Source organism: Ceratotherium simum, chromosome 29 (genome assembly GCF_057802395.1).
Source record: "Ceratotherium simum simum isolate JZ-2026a chromosome 29, ASM5780239v1, whole genome shotgun sequence".
NCBI classification, from domain to species: Eukaryota; Metazoa; Chordata; class Mammalia; order Perissodactyla; family Rhinocerotidae; genus Ceratotherium; species Ceratotherium simum.
The window spans coordinates 397,477-418,667 of NC_141928.1; the positions used below are offsets into that span (position 1 = coordinate 397,477).

Sequence of the window (21,191 nt, forward strand, 5' to 3'; positions counted from 1 at the left end):
AGATGACTGGATAAAGAAGATGTGATATATATATACAATGGAATACTACTCAGCCATAAAAAAAAAAAAAAACAAAATCGTCCCATTTGCAACAACATGGATGGACCCGGAGGGTATTACGTTAAGTGAAATAAGCCAGACAGAGACAAACACTGTATGACTTCACTCCTATGTGCAATATAAACTAACACACAGACAGAGAGAACACTTTGGTGGTTACTGGAGGAAGGGAATTGGGGGGTGGGCACAAGGGGTGAAGGGGTGCATTTATATGGTGAGTGACAAATAATAATGTACAAGTGGAATCTCACAATGTTATAAACTATTATGACATCAATAAAAAAAATTAAATTACCAAAAAAAAGAGAGAACTCGGGTTTGGGCCAAACAATAATCCAGTCTTACCAGAAATTCTGAAAGTCCCACAACTGACCACTGCACATGCATTAAACCATTGGTCTACTGACAAAATGATAGCATTCATGAACCAACATTGGTAGGAAAATATTAATAAGGCCACAAAAAGTGCCTACCCCACTCGTCCCACCTGTCTAAAATACAATCCAGGGAAACCTGTTCGCACTGCTCCCAGACACTTTGAACTGCCTAATGGGCCAGATGAGGTATGGCAAATGGATTTCAGATAGCTTCCCCCGTCTCATGGATATAAATACGTTTTAGTCATGGTTTGCATGTTTTCTCACTGGACTGAAGCTTTCCTTTGTACGGAGGCCCTGCTTCTTCCGTGGCTAAAGTTCTGTTAGAAAAGATTACCCTACCTGGGGAACTCCTCTCAAACCTCATAGTGATGGGGTTTGAACCCATCTTACCAGTCAGGTACTTCAACAAGTCTGTGTTGTCTGGCCAGTGTTACCACACTTTCACTGTGGTTACCATCCTCAACCCTCAGGGTTAGTCGAACACACTAACGGCACTTAGACTCAACTGGCAAAATTCGTAGAAACTCTCCAAATACCTTGGTCAAAAGCATTACCGTTGGTCCTTCTAAATCTCAGATCCACCCACTTTGAATCTTGTAAGCTCTCACCCTTTCAGACAGTCACAGGACGTCCAGGGTACCTGGCCCCTACCTCTTTTGATCTGCAACTGATAAAAGGAGATATATATATAATATATATATTATGTTTTGTATATTACTTTTAAGTTTTGTATCTGTTGTCTGTCAATCCTTTATAAAACATTGTACCAAATAAGGTCATGCTGGGTCAACACTTCAAGATGATCTCCAATGCTCACGACCCTCATAAGATATAGACTTCAGATGGGAATGTCTGAGAGTTCTCCCTCCTACACCTCGTTACTTCAATGACCCTAAGAGGTTTCCAATCTGTGCAACTTCCCTCCTACATGGAGCCCGACACTCAGGAAAGGTCCTTCCTGGCACCAAGAAACAAAGGCTGCTGAATCCAGAAAACTTGACTCTTGATCAGTGATGCTTTTGGAGACAAATCTTGATCAAAAGGAGAAAGTGTGGAAAAGAATAAAGGAGACCTCTTCTAAAATGGAGTCAGGAGGCCACAAAAGGGAACCCTCACACTCCCCCATTTGATGTCAATTAGGGACCCCAACAGGAAAAATTCTCTTTGCCCAACAAGCCCAGCCAATGAGAAACTGTCACTACCTTGAACTTTTGCTTTCCTCCAATGCACTTTCTTTCGAAACAAACCCTCCCAACTTCCTCCTTTTCCTCTATGAAGTAACACTTCTCTCTTTTGTTTGCGGGACTTGCCTGTGGTGTTTGCTACAGCCTGCTTGTCCCAAATTGCAATTCCTCTGCTATTCCCAAATAAACCCACTTTGCTGGTAAAATAACTGGTTATTTTATTTTTTAGGACAACAACCTTACAGATGCAATCACAAACTTCTTTAATGAAACCAATGGAATTAACAGAAATGACTCCTTTTAGGAGTATGTAACATATATACAACAAAAATCAGAAAATAATAAATAATATTTTGTGTAGCAAAAAAAGGACATAGCATAATAGTGCTAACAGCATGACATCATACAAATATATATTTTTAAAGATATATATTAATTTCCTGGTGTTGATGGATATACCACGTTCAGTAAAAGAATGTCTTTCTAGGAAATACATATTAACATAGGAATGACAAGCATTAACTTTAAAAGCAAATTTGCCAGTTATTTTACCCTCAAAAGGAGCTCATTCAGAAATAGCCAAAAGAATTGCAATTCTAGATGCGCATGCTAAGGCAAATCACAGACAAATGAGGAGAGACAAAGGAAGGAGTTTACTTTTAGAAAGAAGCGGGGAGAGAGAGGGGCTGCTCTACAGCAAAGTCCATTGGAAAAGAAACAGATCAGGGCAGCAACCGCTTCTCATTCGCTGAGCTGTGGCGTTTCTGATTGGCTGAGCTACGGCATTTCTGATCGGCTGGGCTGTTGCCAGGTGGGGAGAGAAGTCTTCCCTCGGTAGCAAGTAATTGTACTTCCTGTTTGGAGTGATTAACGGTGTGTGATGGGGCGGGAGCTCCCCCTGCAGGCCTTCCCCGTCCATTTTAGTTCAGGTTTCTCTAACTCATCTCACATGAAGCATCTACGAGGCAACTTAATCAAAACTTTTATCATACTTGGAACTTTTCTGTTAAGTTTGAAAGTATTTCAAAAGAAAAAGAAAAAGTTTTATAGATAGAAAAAAATAAAACATAGAACAACACTATATATTTTCAGTGGGTTCAAACGTGTCTGTAAAAGCTAAAGGGAAAGCTCTGGAAGGATACACATCAAACTCATCATGACAGATATTGTGGGGATGGAGTGTGAAAGGGGCAGATTCTGCCTGGACAGGATTTGATTTTCAAAAGAAAAATTCATATATTACTGTATAATTTTAATTTTTTTAATTTAAGTAAAGGAAATTGGAAAAAAATTAAAAAGTGAAAATTACCTATTAGCCAACTACTTTGTGTACAACTGTCCAAACATTTTTTGTGCAAATATATTCATAAAGGTATAATTAACACAGACTATATAAATGGGATACTACACATAGTTAGGTAACTGCTTTTCCCTTAACTAATGTGAGCAAGTGAACCTACCTCATCACAGGCTGCAGAGATCCCACTGTAGAGGCACACAGCGTCCAGTGAGATACCCCACACACCCAAGATACCACCGAGACACACATGGGGATTTGCAACGACTCAATAATATAAACAACCTTGAAGTGAACGTCTTCATTTAATATACTCATTTGTACGTAGTTCTCTGTAAATTTCTCTAGGAAATAGCTATAAAATAAAGGACAAACTAGAAATTAAAGCTATCCTCTCCCTTATACAAATGATGTGTCAGATGTCTCAGCAGAGGTCCTAAACAGAGGGTTTTTTCCTCCTTCTTCGTTTTTAAGATTGAACCACTTTAAAAACATTTTGGAAAAATAACTCCAGATCCTTTTCATGTTGATTTGTGCTAAATGCATTAACCAGGATTCAATTTCAGCTGCAAGAGAAAGGAACCTTTCCCTTGATACAGCCTCACTTTTTACCAGGGGCAGGAGCCCCTGGGCCTAAGAAAACAGCTGTGGTGAGGCCATGCTGCATCACCCTGTCTTTGGACTTGCAGGCTGCATCCACACACCCAAGGAGCTGACAACAGAGCTGAATCAGGGAAAAGACACGACTGTAAAACTCATGCAGAAGTCCTTACTCCTAGCTAACTTCACATGATTGAATGTCACCTGTTTCTAGACTAAATAATTAAGTAGCTACTGAGTTGATTCTTAATTTTACAAGTAAGTGAGAAAAATACAAAGGCATGTGAACCTCCACTGTTTTCCTAGCTTCCAGGGGCCAGCTAACTCTCAAACCAATGGCTTAAGGTGATGACGCCCAGCACTATACAACTCTAATTTATATAAATGAGGTCTGTTTTCTGAAGTCCAAACTCCGGCCAAGTAGGTTACCTTACCAAAAAGATGTCTATGTGACACGCCATTAACCACAACATCCCTTCCTCCTACAATGAGGACAGCTAGCATCTGACAACCCAAGTCCCCTGGAGCTCCACGGACACGCTCAGGCACTGCTGCCTGGCCTTACTGTAGCTCCAAACAGCAGGAATATCAGCTCTTTCTACAGGGACTTTCTCTCGTCTATAAATGCTATTTTAACTATTGAAATTAATGTAATATATTCTATATCCCAGCTTGGAACCCAGAGTAACAGCTTTACTGATCTGATTTTAATAAAGTCTATTAAATGAGAACGCCTGTCAAATGATGAGCTCACTAATACATGTAAAAGTAAACCTATGCAACAGAAACATGATTTTGGCTTTTACGCTTGTTAGCATAACTGTATCTAGTTGCAGTGTAGAACTGGAAAATGAAAGGAAAGTGGCATGAGAAAATACTGAAAATTCACAGAGGCAAGGCCGGGGCCATGTACAGCCTTTCATTTGCAGTTGTTATTTCTGTTGGCAGGAAGCAGTAAACTGCCTCATGCACTAGTGTGAGGGTTACCCATGTAGGGTGGCCCTCCTTTCACCTATGAACCTATTGTTCTAAGCTGCCCAGAAACCACACCCCCAACACTCTCTAGTCCTGGGGTCTGAGACCCACTGACCTCCAGCCATCTCCCTAGGGATGGCTCCCAGCTGCTAGAGGCCACTGACTACCTAAGAAAGGAAGCAAGGCCACACACAAGGAAGGCAGCGTTCTCAGCACCGACTAGGCCCTAACCTCCAAGTTCCTGGTTATGTGAAGTGATAAATTCCTTTCTTTTGTTGCAGCTCCAAGAAGTTGGTTTCTGCCACCTGATTGCACCTCTTTCTCCACTGAAGCCAATGGAGGCCCCACTGTTTTCCATGCATCACACCTAGTTATTAGGGAGCACAGCAAGTGACAGGCAAGCCCAGAACAGAGCTAAACCTAGACGTTGGGAAGATGTTCGCCACCACAGATTGAACTAGTTAAGATCTGCAAAGAATAAAAGTGAATTTCTAAATAGAGAAAAATATCATAACCTCTTCGACATGATAAATTTTCTATCAAAAACAGTAATAAACTATTACTTCCTCAGAAAACACAAAAAGGTTGATGTAGGGAGGAAAAACAGTTTACTTGAAATTTTTAACTTTTTAAGACTTTTAAATACTTTAATAAATCCCAAACCCAGTGACTACTTTAAAGGAAGATGGTTTTTACCGTTTTGACAGCTTCCCGTGGCATAAACACAGGGGCTGGCATAAACACGCACCAACTCCTGGGGTCACTCTTAAGTCTCAGACTTGGAGTATAAACTTCCAGGGACTGAATGAGTAAAATGTCTCACCCTTCAAATGCCTTCGTGGTCACAAAGAGCAAAAGTCAGGTTAGGCTGGTCAGAATCTTACAGACAAAAGCAGGCAGCATGCATCCAACACAAGGGTTAACCTCACTTGGAGGGTGGGAGGCCGAGGATAGGAGAGAAAGTAGACACGGAGGCTTCCCAGGGACACAAGGGCTGTGTGGGAAATCAAACCAATGGTCTGGACCAGAAGGGAAATTAGCAAACAGCAAGGTACATTACGGTTCTGAATTTCTGGAGAGAAAGCCAGTGTTCTCACTACCACAAATAATGAAGAAATTTAAGTAGAAGCAGTTTTGTACTGATTTTATATCCATAATATATTAAGTCAAACTACAGTTCCTCAGGAAGACCAACTATTTATAGGACAAAAGAACTTGTACAATGTGCAACGCAGATACTACAAAGTTTCAGCAAAATCCTGGAGCTTCAGGCTGAATATGGTTCTCAGGGTTCCAATTTGACTCCTGCACACTGGGATGCTGGTTTACACACTGCAAAAACAATGGAAATGTGGCAGGTTTCTGACTGAAAAGACAAAATTTCACACGTCCCTCAAATTGAGGGTTCTCTGTAACGGGCAATGTCTAAGTTCTAACTATCGTCTACCACGGTTGCTAAGAAAATTTGATGAAGAATAACCTCACAATGGAGAAATGAGACTAATTAAGGACACTGGTATTTCATGTAGAATGTGAATAGTGCAATTTCTACCTTTCTGAATGGACTATTCCTCTGGTACATCTACATACACAAATAGCGATCAGCTTGATGCCTTTAACAGTGTAAGCAACAAAAGTTAAGACTTTTAAACATCTGGTAGGACAGATGATAATTATCTTGATCAGTCAAGGCATGATTCTGTGAAAGAAAACCTACTATTGCCTATGAAAATTCTTAAATTTTTCATTAAATATATTTAACGCAAGACTAGAAACATTCACATGTGAATATAAAAATATAGTACAGGACAAGGGGCATTTCAAATGAGTAGGAAGAGAGAATAATTAATAAAACAATTAATGAGACAACTGGCTAACCACTGGGGAAAAGTGTATCATAAATATGAATCAATGAATGACATGATTAAATACAAAATAATACAATCATAAAAGCACTAGGAGAAAATATTTGATAACCCTGAAATGAGGAATTCTTGATTCTAAGCATAACACTAAGACTCAGAATCACAAGAGGAAAGCTTTGCAGATTTAACTACCAAAATACTTTTAACATTTATGTGGCAAAATAAATAAACTTTAAAAGACAGAAAAAATATATGCAACATATGTGGCTAAGTACAATAGCTTTAATATTACTCAACTCTAGAAGGAAGAGATAAATAATAACTACATCATTTAATTTAAAAAGACAACAACAAAAAAATGGGCAAAAGAATTAAACAGGTATTTATAGGGAGATGTTCCACCCCATTAGTAATCATGGACTGGCAAGAAGAGGAGGAAACGCTGCCCAACCCATTCTGTGAGAGCAGGGTCACACAGAAGACAACGCAAGTCAAAGACAGAAGAACCCCACAGATCAGCCCTCTCATACACAGAGAAGCAATACTCCTTAACAATAAATTAGCAAATGAATCCAGCAACATGTAGAAAGAATTGTACATTTTTATATAATTGACCAAATGGTACTTAACTCAAGAATGCAAGGTTGGTTTAACATCTGAAAATCAATTGATGTAATAAATATTAATAGGATATAGGACAAAAACCACAATGATCACTTCAATAGATGCATAAAATGCATCTGACAAAATTCTTTCATGATAAAAACTCTCAACCTGATAAAGGACATCTATGAAAAACTTGTGGCTAACATGATACTTAATGGTGAAAGGCTTAATTCTGTACCCCTAAGAACAGGAACAAGTCAAGGAGGTCCACTCTTGCTGCTTCTATTCAAGACCGCAACAATGCATTGGGGGCTCTAGCCAGTGCAACGATGTGTGCGTGTCAATACAAGTAAGAGAAAATAAAAATTGCCCAAATCCTACCACCAACAGTAAACATCTTACATCTCTTACAGGTTTTTTACATTAATGGATTATATAATACACTGGCTTTTAATCTATTTTTTTCACTCAACCTGATGATAAAGATATCTATAACATTTTTTATTTTTCATTTTATTTTATTTTTCCCGAGGAAGATTCACCCTGAGCTAATATCTGTGCCAATCTTCCTCTATCTTGTATGTGGGTCACCACCACAGCATGGCTGCCACCAAGCAGTGCAGGTCTGTGCCCAGGAACTAAACCTGGGCCACCGAAGCAGAGTGCGCCGAACTTAACCGCTAGGCCACAGGGCTGGCCCCTATAACATTATTTTTAAGATATGCAATAGTGCTATATTCTATGGTTACAACTGACTCTTTTTAGCTATTATAAACACCACTGCGGCTAACTCTGTGCATACCCTTAATTAAGAACTTTCAGTCAAGCTTCACACCTTGTGCAGTCACCAAGTTCTATACTTCCTACATTTCCCACCAAACTCGACTGCTACCTTCTTACTTTAAGCCATATCATCCCTAAAGTCACTGGTAATAGGAATAGTGTATTAACTCATTTTTCTAACTCCAGTCTCTCCCCTTTTCAGTCTAACATCTATTCTGCAGTTAAAATTATCTTTCCAGAATTGTGATCTTGCCATAAGCTTCTTAAAACATCCAGTGCTTCCCACTGCCCGTGAGCTCGTTCACACTTCATAACACAGACAGAGGGCACGACAACAATCTAGGCCAGGGGTCCACAAACTATGGCCCACTAGCCAAATCTAGCCCAAGCCCATCGTTGTACTTCCTGCAAGCTAAGAATGGTTTTTGTACATTTTTTTAAGTTATAAAATTTAAAAAGAACATGCATTAGAGACCGTATGTGGCCTGCACACCTGGTTCTTTACAAAAAAATTTGCTGACTCCTAACCCAGCCCAACAATTTTCAGGTCCAAAAATAGGCTGTCAAACATCCTTATATGCCAACCGCATCAAGCTACCTCAAATTCATTGAAGAGTGCCCTTGAGTCTTCAGCCACTGCATTTGTCTTTTTCCCAGCTTGTATCCTTGAAGATCCAACTCTGCCACGAAACACTGCAACCCCCGTGGCTCTTCCAGCTTATCCCATGCTGCACTGGGACTGCCTGCATGTCCATCTCCTCAGTAAAAGGAGAGCCCATGAGAAACACGGGCTTTGATTTACTCATCTTTGCAACCGCAGCACCTAGCATAAGACTTGGCACATAATACGTATCCCACAACTCTCTGAAGAATACATTTTTAAATATGATTAAATATAAAATACAGGCCTCTAACATCAAGAGATAAGTCATGCAATCAGAGGAAGACTGCACAAAGTAATGCAGAGTAGCTGCCACAGTTGATCTGAACTTGCTCTTTAAGACTGGACAGGAAAACAAAGAGAACAAAAGAAAAAGCTCCAGAGCTGCGAGTCAGGGAACATTCTGGGATATCTGCCAAGTATGAGATTCTGAGTTAGGCTTCAGTGTGGGAGAACTGGAAAGGAGAGGGAGTTTGGAGAGATTTACTGTGGGTTTTAATTTCTATCAACTTAATGTTCTTTGATAGATGCCAGTAAAGATTGTAGTCCTGCTTAATTTCTTTTGGCTCCTAAAATTTGCTACTTAAAATGGCTCTATGAAGAGACTGGTCCTCACGAAGCCCTGGGATTTATACGGGTTACAGGTGTATAGCTTTCATCGTGGCTTCTGCCACGTTTCATAAACGGTAGTAGCTGTTGTTGTCAGTCCTCTATGCTCGCTATGCTCCAGGACTGAGATCCATATCCTTGTGAGAAACGACTCAGTGTTTTAGAAATTCTCCCTGCCAGGCCCCCCCATCTCTCTATCATTTCTTCTAATTATATGTCAAAGAGGGTGGGGATAAAACAGCTTTAGCTGGTCACCACACATCTCAGCCCCTGGGTTGGTCAGACTGTGGGCTCTATTCCAGGACAAAAGATGGCTCTTCCCTAGCTCATGGTTTCAACTGCAGGCTCCTGAGAACAATGGAGTCACCAGAAAGGACCCACAAATTCACAGGGGCTCCCAGTACTGGCTGTGGGCTAAGTAAATATGTTACCACATAAACAAGCACTAGATTCATAGTAATTTTGTCATTTTCTATCATCTCAATTGATACATACTTTTCACAATTACTACCATGAGAGGAAGAGCCTTAAAAATTTTTTGATCTGAGAAAAGTTTTTAACAACTGAAAAACACTGGCAGTCTCTGATATGGACTCCCTGAGGGCAGGACATGTACCTCATCCAGGTTCTGAAACTCACCAGCCCTCAGGTCCTGGCAGGCCGGCCCCAGTTTAATCATGAGTTTGTTTGGTGTCCACCTTCTCTGAGGAGACCCCACAGCACTGTGAGGCCATGCAGCACAGTCTAAGAGCACTAGCCTGAGGTAGGACAACAGTAACTGACCACATCGGGACAGTCCCTGGGCACGTCCTCAGGGCCAGAGCTTAACGCTGCCTCCAGCTCTACGCCCAACTATGGTGCGGCTTAGAAGCACACCTCTCCTCTGAGGGCACCCTTCTCTTCTGAACTGCAGGAGATGAAAATAAGACTGGACAGAATTTATACATCAAGAAAACTGAGAGGCCTACTCCTTTCTTCAAATGAGAAGAATAACTCGAGCAACAATCCTTTCTGAAATGCCACAAACACAAAAGCAGCAGCAGAGAGGGGTAAGAGACTGTAAACCCCAGGAGAGCACGGTGGACATCTGCTGGTCACCAAAGAATATCCATCTAAGGACAAGCTCATACACAACTGGAGCTCAACAAACATCTGCGGGAACAGCTCCTACTCCTAGGACATCATTCTGCACTAAGTGAGACCGCATTGACCTGAAAGTAAGATGCGTCCTTTGCCAAGCACTGTAACTTAAAAGTGGATCATCTTAAATTGGCAAAAAGGCAGTCCATGTAAAATCGCAGTCCCTCCTTCCTAGGAAATCTCCAAATGGAGCTGGCGTTCTGGCTTGTTAGAACAAAGGCACCATCTGGTGGTTAACAGAATAAGTGCAGGTTACATGCAGAAAACCACAGAAATATATTGAAAAGTTTTCCCTTATAATCAGAAAGGTTCTTGGAAAAAGACCACATTCCTAATTACATGGGAGATTTTTCTAAAAATCTTTCCACAATACTGCTCCGTAATAGGATTGAAACAACATGGGAAAAACAAACACATTTACAGCTGAATTTTATTCAAAACCCCATTCTGACAAAAAGAGTGAGAATGGTAAAGACAGTAAACCAAAGGAGGTGAATATTTTGAAGCAGGTAGCATAAAAATGTGAAATGTAACCCCCATAACAATGTAAGCTCTCTGAGAAACAGGGATTTTGTTCACTACCGTCCTACCAAGTCCTTCAGTTCATGATAAACAGCAATTCTTGAACTTTACAGTCCCAGGACCAAGTTACACTATACAGATGATTACTGAGCACCCCAAAGTGTTTTTGTCCCTGTGGGTTAAGCTGTTGATATTACCAAGTTGGAGATTAAAACCGAGAAAACCTTAAAATCACTGTCACTTCCTTTAAAAATAACATTAAACACCTTACATGTTAACATAGATAAAAAAATAGACACAAGCGTGGCACTGTTACATGTTTGCGATTATCTTTTCTGTCTTAACACAGCTGGGTGCTCACAGCTCCTGCACTCCATCTACGGTGTCAACCAATCAATGAGGGTTTCCAGTAACATTTTTTACTGTAAAACTAATACATGCTCATTATAAAAAAACTTATTATATTCCAAAAAATAGATAACAAAAATCACTTGTCAATTCCACAATCCGGAATATCCAAGTTAACTATTGGTATATTTCCCTCTGTTTTTTCCCTAAACTTAATAAATATTTAAAACGTGAGCTCATCTATAAAGCATACAGGTGCTAAGAGAATAATAATAACTATAGACAGGAAACCCTCACTATTCCATTATTTAAACTCTACAAGCGATCCCCCACGCAAACACATGGTGGGCCCTGCAAGAGCTCCCGACTGAACGCGGGAAACACTTGTGCACTAGACAGGGCTGCCCCACAGCACCCCAGCTAAGTGCACTGGCACTGGCTCTGGAATAGAGAGTCACCAACGGTGGCTGAGGACAAGGCAAGAAAGGAGCTACCAGCCCAGCTGTAGTGCCTGCCTCGGTCCAGCCCTGACGGTCCAGTCCTGTGGACGCCAAGAAAGCTCAGAGAGCCCTGCCTGCACCCCAGAGAAGCCCCAAGAAGGAAGAAAGCGGCACATGCGAGCATGGAAGGACGACTCGCCCCCTCCCTGGGCCCTGAGGCTAGATGACTGCAGAGGAAGAGGGAAGCCAGCAGCCCAGGAGAGTGCCTGCCCTCCCAGCACACCATGGTGGGGGCACAGGGTCAGCGACCAGGAGACCAGTCAGATGGCAGGAGCTCTGGAAGGAGAGGGAGAGGGAGAGGCCCCAGCCTGAGGTTTCCCGTGGAAGGAGGAGGTGTCCATGAGAGGTGCTGAGCACGCAGGTTGTCAAGAGACACCGGGCGGGCTCAGAGCCCCAGACTGGGGTGGGGAAGGCCAGCAGGGGGCTCCACAGGGAGGGCCCCAGGGAGCCTGACGGAGGGGGGCGGTGTCTGTTAGACTTGGGGGAAGCAAGGTCTGACAGAGGATGTAAGAGACGGCAGGAGAGGACTCATACACCAGGAACACAGGCAGGTCTCTGCAGGAGTGTGCAACAAAAGCAGAGAAGTAGGGTGGGAGGCGGTGGGGAAGTAAGATCAAGAAAAGTTTTCTTAACAATAGAGGGGTCAGCATGTTTGTATGCTGATCTAAGTGTTCTGAAGAGAGCAAAACAGTGAAAGTGTCGGGGGAGGGGGGAGGGGGATGGGAGGAAGCAGGGTGGGGGAGGGCACAAGGAGGACGTAGGGCATCAGAGATCTGTTTGAGCAGCAAGCATAGAAGGATCACCTGAGGCAGAGCCTTAACACCTGCCTGTGGGCGTGGGCATGGGCGTGGGCGTGGGCGAGCGCACACGCTGGGATGGGCTTCTCTCCTGATTCTCAGGGGAGCAGGAAACAAGGTCCTAGTGGACAGTGAGAGGGGCGGGGGGTTGAAGGTGTGACAGGAAAAGACATGGTATGAGGGACACATAAGAACCTGTGTCCTGGGCCGGCCCCGTGGCTTGGTGGTTAAGTGAGCGCGCTCCAGTGCTGGCGACCCGGGTTCGGATCCCGGGCTCGCACCGACGTGCTGCTTCTCCGGCCATGCTGAGACCGCGTCCCACATACAGCAACTAGAAGGATGTGCAGCTATGACACACAACTATCTACTGGGGCTTTGGGGGAAAAAATAAATAAATAAAATCTTTAAAAAAAAAAAAAAAAAAAAAAAAGAACCTGTGTCCTCCCACCCAGCCCAGTCACCTTCATCCCTCCCTTTGTTTTCTCACAGCTTCTTTTTTTTTTTTTTATAATTTTATTTATTTATTTATTTATCCCCCAAAGCCCCAGTAGATAGTTGTATGTCATAGCTGCACATCCTTCTAGTTGCTGTATGTGGGACACGGCCTCAGCATGGCCGGAGAAGCGGTGTCGGTGCGCGCCCGGGATCCGAACCCGGGCCGCCAGCAGCGGAGCGTGCGCACTTAACCACTAAGCCATGGGGCCGGCCCTCTCACAGCTTCTTAACTGGTTCTCCCTGGTTCCCATAACCCTCTCACAAGGCAGCAGCCAGGGCTCCCTGTACAGCTGCCCTGCTCAAACTCTCACTCCAGTTTCAGCTGGAGCAAAGCCTAGGGACCTGTTATTCTCCCAACCCATCTCCAACGGCTGACCCCTTCAACCACCCAGGACGACTCATAAACACCAAGCAGGCTGCCACCACAGGGCCTTTGCACTGGCTTTTCTTGCTTCCCAGAAGTCACTCCCTTACCTCCTTTAAGTCTTGGATCAAATATCACTTTCACATACAGAACAACAAAAAGAGTAGATAAATTGGACTTTTATCAAAACTAAAAACTTTTGTGCTTCAAAGCACACTATGAAAAAAGTGAAAAGTCAACACAAAATGGGAAAAAATAATATTTTTTCATATTAATATAATGAAAAATAATATTGACATTATTCATAATCGCCAAAAAAGTGGAAATAATCCAAATGTTCATCAACTGATGAATGGATAAGCAGCGAGGTCTATCCATACCATGAAATACGATTCCACTATAAACAGGAACAAAATGAACTGGATGAACCTTGAAAACAATAAGATATGTGAAAGAAGCCAGTCACAAAACATCACATATTGTATGATTCCATTTATATGAAATGTCCAGAATACACAGATCTACAAAGACAAAACATGTATTAGTGGTTGCCAGGGATTAGGGAAGGGAGGAAATGGGGAGTGACTACTGATGGTACAGAGTTTCTTTTTGGGATGATGAAAATATTCTGGATGTTTTGTGCTCTGTTCATTCACACACCAAAATTTCCACACTAGTAATTCTGGTATATAATAGGTAATTCATATGTGATGGGTGGGTGGAAGGATGGGTGAGTAGAAGGATGGGTGGGTAGAAGGATGGGCAGGGGGAGGGAGAGAGGGAGAAGAAGAAAGGGAGGTAAAGAGGGAAGGATATTCCTCTTCTAGAGGGAGCCTGGAAGTCCCATGTCAATCAGGCTCCTAGAGGTGGACAGCAGGCACCCAAAGCCATCTCTCCTGTTGGCACCCCCTCCTTCCTTTGGTCTTCTTTCTCCTGTTGGGCTGCATCCCCATTGGCCCCACCCCTTCTCCAAGGCAGAAACAAAGAAACGTGTTCTTCAAAAGTCTATAAAGCAGATATGAGCTCTCCTTCACAGCACTCTCTCACTTTTCTTTCTAAAAACAAGTCTGTGAAACGGAAATGTGTTAGAGGAAATAGACCGCTAAGAGGTCCCACACACCATCTGTTACAATTCTACAACGCGGTTTATCCTAAAGGTGAGACAGTCTGGATGAGCTCTTTTCTGGATTCTATGAAACCCACCAAGCATCATACACTCTACATAAGACAAATCCCTACAAGATTTCAGATGCCAAAAAGGCCAGACCAGCGTGATAAATAGCATAACAGTATACCTCTCCTTCCCTAGTTCTCTAAAGAGAAGACAAAACGCTTGACTGAATACATTTTTAATTTTGAAAATCCACCAAAACTTTTACTTTACTTAAACTTTATCCCTTTGGTTATGGTCTTTTTCTCTTAACACCATGATCCACAGACAATTCATACTGCTTCAAGTATAAGATAAAAATCTCCTAATGCTAAACAAACACCCCTCATCTCTAAACTTCTCTTAAAATGAAAAGCAAATGTCTACCTAAGAGGAAGCCTCCCGCTGGCCGTGCCCTTCCCCACATACCCAGCCTCTGCCCCCACCTTGAGGCTGCAGTCTGCCAATGGTATCCCTGGGTCCCCCCTTCTCACAGAGGGACCTCTCATCTGAGGCGGGGAGGAGGGAGGAGATGGAGGTGGGAGGAAGAGGGAGGAGGAGAGGGAGGAGGAGAAAGGGGGAAGGGGACGACAAGGGGGGGGAGGGGAGAGGAAGGAAGAGGAGGGGGAGGGGGAGGAGGGAGGGAGGCCAGAACCAGCCAATGCACAGGGCAGGACACCAACGTGGCCTGGGGAAACATCTCCTCTAAAAGAACATTTTCTACTAGAAAAGACAAGAACAAATACTCCCTTATGAGGTGAGCTGCTAACATTAACCACCAATGACATTTACATCACAGGTGTTCAAAGCACGTTTGCATACCTGGTTAAATGGTTCCTCTCAGAACCACCACCCAGAACAGCGCCATTTCCCAGCGTGCCAGGTGAGGGCTCAGGGAGCCCCATGTTCAAGGGCAGGCACAAAGGAGCCGTCCCTATTGTTCCCTCTTCCTCATTCTGCTGGCTGAGCTGGAGTTTCCTCAGATCTAGGAGAGTGGCCTACCCTCCCCCACCCTTTTGTTCCAAGAAAACGGTTCTAGAAGAGGCAGCCCATGAACTAATCTGCTCCAATTCTGCTGTTTACAATAAATAAAACCACAGCCCCCTACTAGGTTGCCCCCAAGACATGTCTAGCACTTGCTATTATACTCTGTCTTGCTTTTCTATGGAATTGCTTAGAAAACCCAAGTGGAAGCTCTGCTGCCCTGATTCTCTGCATCTCTCCACCACCTCCTTCCTCTGTCATTCCAAGATAAATGGGAGTCTCCCAATGACCAAGGCAGACAGGGCCACCCCACAAGATGAACACGTGCCCCGGACAGCTCCCGTTAGGCAAGGCACAGCCTTCCAAGGGGCAGTCCTGGTGACTGGTAAGTGCCAGTCTCACGCCTAGGGCTGACAAGACTTCTTTTTCTGCAGCCCGCATGGAAAATGAGCAACTGCACGGCAACATGGCCAGCTCCTCTGTGCACAGCCCAGACTGGTCCCCAGCCTCCCAGGCTCTCTCTCACTCATGCCCTCCCAGCCTCCCTCCCCATCACCAGGGAGGCTGCTATGGGGGCGGGGAAGGAGAAAACAAGGAAACATCATTAGTCAGCAAGAAAGTTCCAGCTTTATAAGCTCTCATATACATGTGAGCAAGAGAAAAACTACTGGTTTATCATGAGCACAACTGAAAAATTATGAGCTTCTTCCTGCCCATATGGAACAGGCCTTACCCGGTTTTCAACACCCGCAGCTTTGGGGGAACCTCCCACCCCCACTCCCAAGAAAGCACACGTGTCCAGTGGCAAGCCATCCAAACAGGGTTATTTTGCAGTGAGTGGGGGTGGGGTGGGGAGATGTGGACAAGGTGGCCACCCCACCAGCACAATAGATAACCCCCTACCTCCTAGGCCCTGACCCTGGCTTAGGAGTACCCATGGAAAGCACGGGGTTAAGGGAAGAAAAACGTTCAATACCATGTTCCCTGCATGGACCTCTACCAATTTTCCCTCTTGCTTAGTGCAGTTGTTGACTGCGGCCACTGCAGAGCAACTACAGTAGCTTAACTCTGCCTGCACAGGGCTGTCCTCGGGCATGCTCAGTGGCCCTTTCATGATGGCAGTGCAACCATTTCATGAAATGGAGGCAGTTCCAGGCAGAGAGCCTTCCAGAGCTGTGGGCCCACAGTGTACCTGAAACTCTCGGATTAACAAACATTTAAATAACTTGAGTTTTCTCGGAAGGAAACCGTTTGTACATTTATTGTCTTCACCCTAAAAATGGTGAAGCATCCTTCTACAGAAACCATCAACACAGCTCATCTCACACACCCACAAAAAATCACTCCTCTTAGGGTCTCTTGGGATCAGCTTTGTTTAAAAAATACTAATAGGGCCGGCCCATGGCTTAGCGGTTAAGTGCGTGCACTCCACTACTGGCAGCCCGGGTTCGGATCCCGGGCGCGCAACCGACGCACTGCTTCTCCGGCCACGCTGAGGCCGCGTCCCACATACAGCAACTAGAAGGATGTGCAACTATGACGTACAGCTATCTAGTGGGGCCTTGGGTAAAAAAAAGGAGGAGGATTGGCAATAGATGTTAGCTCAGAGCTGGTCTTCCTCAGCAAAAGGAGGAGGATTAGCATGGATGTTAGCTCAGGGCTGATCTTCCTCACCAAAAATAAATAAATAAATACTAACAAATAAAAACCTAGGAAAGGAACGGAAGGTCAAGTCTAAAGGAACAAGAGTCATTTTACCAGCCCTGTCACAAGAAACTCACCTTGAAGATTTTGCCTCTAGAGTCAAGAGCCCACATGCCTGAATCACAGAGAAGCAAACCTAAAGCTCACCATGCACGTCAGACACCTCCTGGCAGCGCTTCTGTCCTACTGTGAGCATGTCTCAGGGTGGGTCTCAGTGCCTGAGCTCACCACGAGGTACGAACCCTGTGATCACGTGCACAGAGCAGATGCTAGGGCAGCCGGCCTCCTGCCAAACATCTCCATCCACCCCTCACTCTCAAACTTCCCCTTAAGGGATGAGATCCTTTTACAGCTGTGCCAGCCCTCCAATCAAGTCCAAGTTGTAGCTCTTAATACAAAACAATAAATATTTGAAGTCCTTTTTTTAAAGGACTTTTTAAAATACTGTATTCAGGTTTCATACAAACTGCAAAATTAAAACAATATTTATTTCCTATTTTTAAGGTTATATGAAAGTAAATAATACTAACTTTTCTTTACAAATGCTATTCTGAAAACCCCCCACCCACTTGCTGTCTTTTTGGCTGGGCACTGGTGTTGACTTGGGCCTGCAGGCTGTGGCTGAACCCCAGAACCACACGGAAAGGGGGTCAAGTCATAAACCATCGGGGTCAAGTCAAAGACCATCGACAACAAGTCAGAAAAATGAATGACAAGTCATTCCTCTTTAAATACCCAAATTCCACTCAGCCCAGAGCAAATAACGAACAAAGCAAACTCAGACCCAGACTAGAAGTTCAAACGTAGAAAACACAAGGTCAACAGATCCATGGTCATTTACAAACCTCTGCAGCTCACAAAGAGCACGTAAGACAATCCTGCCCCTGCCCCAGCTCCCTCTCCCCACACGTACAAACAAAGGATAGAAAAGGCAGACTAAAGGAAAATGAATGCATATGCTAATAAAAATAAATGTAACCACTCACTATTAAAACAATGCATTGAAAGTAACAAAGATGGGCCGGCCCCGTGGCTTAGCGGTTAAGTGCGTGCGCTCCGCTGCCGGCGGCCCGGGTTCGGATCCCGGGTGTGCACCGAGGCACCACTCCTCCAGCCATGCTGAGGCTGCGTCCCACATACAGCAACTAGAAGGATGTGCAGCTATGACAGACAACTATGTACTGGGGCTTTGGGGGAAAAATAAATAAATAAAATCTACAAAAAAAAAGAAAGTAACAAAGATACCATTTTCCACCTATCAGACTGGCAAAAAATTTTAAAGTTGATTAATATGAGAATATGGCTAGAGAGGCAATTCTCACATGCTGCTGGTATAATAAAATTAATGAAACCTCTTTGGGGGCAACTTGGCAATATTTATAAAAATTGAAAACATACATACCCCTTGGCAGAGCAATTCTACCTTTGACTTTATTCTAAGGGATACTTGCAAAGGTTCTCCAAATCAAACCTAACAAGGACATGCACTCAGCCTTCTTTCTCGATTAGACAATCTAAATATCCACCTAACAGTTACAGAAATTGTTATATCCCTACAAAGAAATACTAAAAAGCTCTTAAAAAGTGTAAGAAAGCTGATGTGCTACTGTATGAAAACCACGGAGACAAGCCAAAGGTAAGGTACAGAATGGGGTGTCTGTAAGATCCCTGTAAGAACAGAGAGATGCTGGCATGTGCATAAAAATTTTTGGAAGGAATTATAAGAAATTATTAATAGCATGACCTTTGTAGGTAAGATTAAGAGCAGAAAGGGAGGTGGAAAGTTACTCTGCAAAGTGCACCTTGTCTCACTATTTAACTTTTGTTCTTTCTCTTTCTTCCTTCTTTTGGATCTCAGGTATACTAAGAATTGTGACCAATGCCACTTTGTACTTGATGCACTGTCACCACTGGACCACGCTTCTCTTCACTTATTAATTATGTAATAAGGACCCATTAACCCATCAGCCACAACAAAACTAGGATCTTGACAATAAGCTATTCCTAACCAGTTTACAGGGCCTCCCCATCCCATCATCCCTGCCTCTTCGCCCAAAGTAACTATCAAAACAGAAGCTGTGGGCTCCGGCTTCATGAAAAATGTCCCTAAATTAATGAGCTAACAATAAATCCATCTAAAGAAAGTACAAATAAACAACAAAATAAATCCGAAGGAGACAATTAAATGAGTGGAAATTTCTATTATAAATATCGATGAAAACTTCTAAACAAAACATTAGCAACTTGAATTCAACAGTGTAGAAAAACTACCAGGTATTATTGGGTGTTCTCAGGTATGCAAGTGTGATTTAACTTTAGAAAATTTCATAAATGTAATTCGCCACATTGATAGGTTTTTTAAAGATGTAGAAAAAGTATGTGGTAAAACTCAATATCCAAGATGATTTTAAAACTGAGAAAACTAGGAACAGAAGAGGATTTTAGTTACTCTGATAAAGAGTATTAAAAAACTAATAAAGTAGGGGCCGGCACGGTGGCACAAGCGGTTAAGTGTGCGCACTCCGCTGCGGCGGCCCGGGGTTCGCCGGTTCGGATCCCAGGCATGCACCAACGCACCGCTTGGCAAGCCATGCTGTGGCAGCATCCCATATAAAGAAGAGGAAGATGGGCACGGATGTTAGCCCAGGGCCAGTCTTCCTCAGCAAAAAGAGGAGGATTGGCAGATGTTAGCTCAGGGGCCGATCTTCCTCACAAAAAAATAAAAAATTAAATTAAATTAAAAAAACTAATAAAGTAAACATCACCCTAAATGGGGAAATATTGGAAGCATTCCCTTCAAAATCAAGAATGATCGTGAAAAGCAAATACAAACTAGACAGAGGGACAGATACATAGAATGACAGAGCAGATGTGGTAAAATGTTATGGAAATTCTATGTATTATTTTTGCAAGATTTTCTAAGTTTTAAATTATTCCAAACTGGAAAGTTAATAAAATAATAAAAATAAATAAACAAAACCAAGAACAAGGATGTCCACCAGCATTGCCTCCCTTCAGGCCTGTACTGGAAGTCCTAACCAGTACAGTTAGACAAGAAATTTGCAGCTTGAGGATCAAAAAGGAAGAGATAAAACTGTTATTTGCAGATTATATGATCTACGAACTACTAGGAATAACAGTAGAGCTTAGCAAGGTGACTGTATCTAAGGTGAAACCTTCAGTAAGTTGCCTTGCTATAATACCAACAGTGAACAATTAGACATGGTAATTAAAGAGAAGATATCATTTACAGTGGCATCAGAGAATCATCAGTTATCTAGGAATAAACCTACAAAAGATGGCAAGACCTCTACAGGAAAAATACAATTTCATTGAGTTTTGTTTTTTTTTTAAACTAAATGAATAGAGAGATATACTATGTTCATGAATAGGAAGGCATAATATTGGGAAGATCTCAATGCTCGTCAAATTGATCTAGAGATTCAATGCAATTCCAATTAATACCCAACAGCATTTTTCATAAAATTTGATGATTCTAAAGTTTATATTGAAGAATAAATGGTCAAAAATATCCAGAATGCTTCTGAAGCAGAGGAGCTTAGAGGAGTGGCTTATCCTCCCAGTTTCCAGGATTTATGATGAAACTATATAATTAACAAGCATAGTAGAGGGCCGGCCCCGTGGCTTAGCGGTTAAGTGCGCGGGCTCCACTACTGGCGGCCCGGGTTTGGATCCCGGGCGCGCACCTACGCACCGCTTGTCTGGCCATGCTGAGGCCCCGTCCCACATACAGCGACTAGAAGGATGTGCAACTATGACATACAACTATCTACTGGGGCTTTGGGGAAGAAAAAAAGGAGGAGGATTGGCAATAGATGTTAGCTCAGAGCCGGTCTTCCTTAGCAAAGAGAGTAGGATTAGCATGGATGTTAGCTCAGGGCTGACCTCCCTCACAAAAAATAAATAAATAAATAAAGCAAACAAAAAAAAAAACAGCTAATAAAAAAAAAATTTGTAAATGCTAAAAAGCACCATTAAGAATGCTTTGTGGGGCCAGCCCGGTGGCGCAGTGGTTCGGTTAGCACGTTCTGCTTCGGTGGCCCAGGGTTTGCAGGTTCGGATCCTGGGCACGGACCTACTCACCACTCATCAAGCCGTGCTGAGGTGGCGTCCCCCACAGAAGAATTAGAAAGACCTACAACTAGG

At 43.1% G+C, this 21,191-nt stretch overlaps 1 protein-coding gene across 3 annotated transcripts in view; it reads right to left on the reverse strand.

Moving 5' to 3' along the window:
• The window catches only part of EHMT1 (euchromatic histone lysine methyltransferase 1), a 198,887-nt gene that overhangs the window by 137,654 nt on the left and 40,042 nt on the right, over positions 1-21,191 (reverse strand). The window contains exon 1 of one of the 3 annotated variants that reach the window (XM_087418682.1): positions 17,102-17,309. The exons of the other annotated variants lie outside the window; for them this stretch is intronic. Coding sequence (XP_087274808.1) covers positions 17,102-17,137 — 36 coding nt within the window. The 5' untranslated portion in view covers positions 17,138-17,309. Of the gene's footprint in view, positions 1-17,101; positions 17,310-21,191 lie in introns of those variants that run through there. 3 annotated transcript variants of the gene reach the window in all.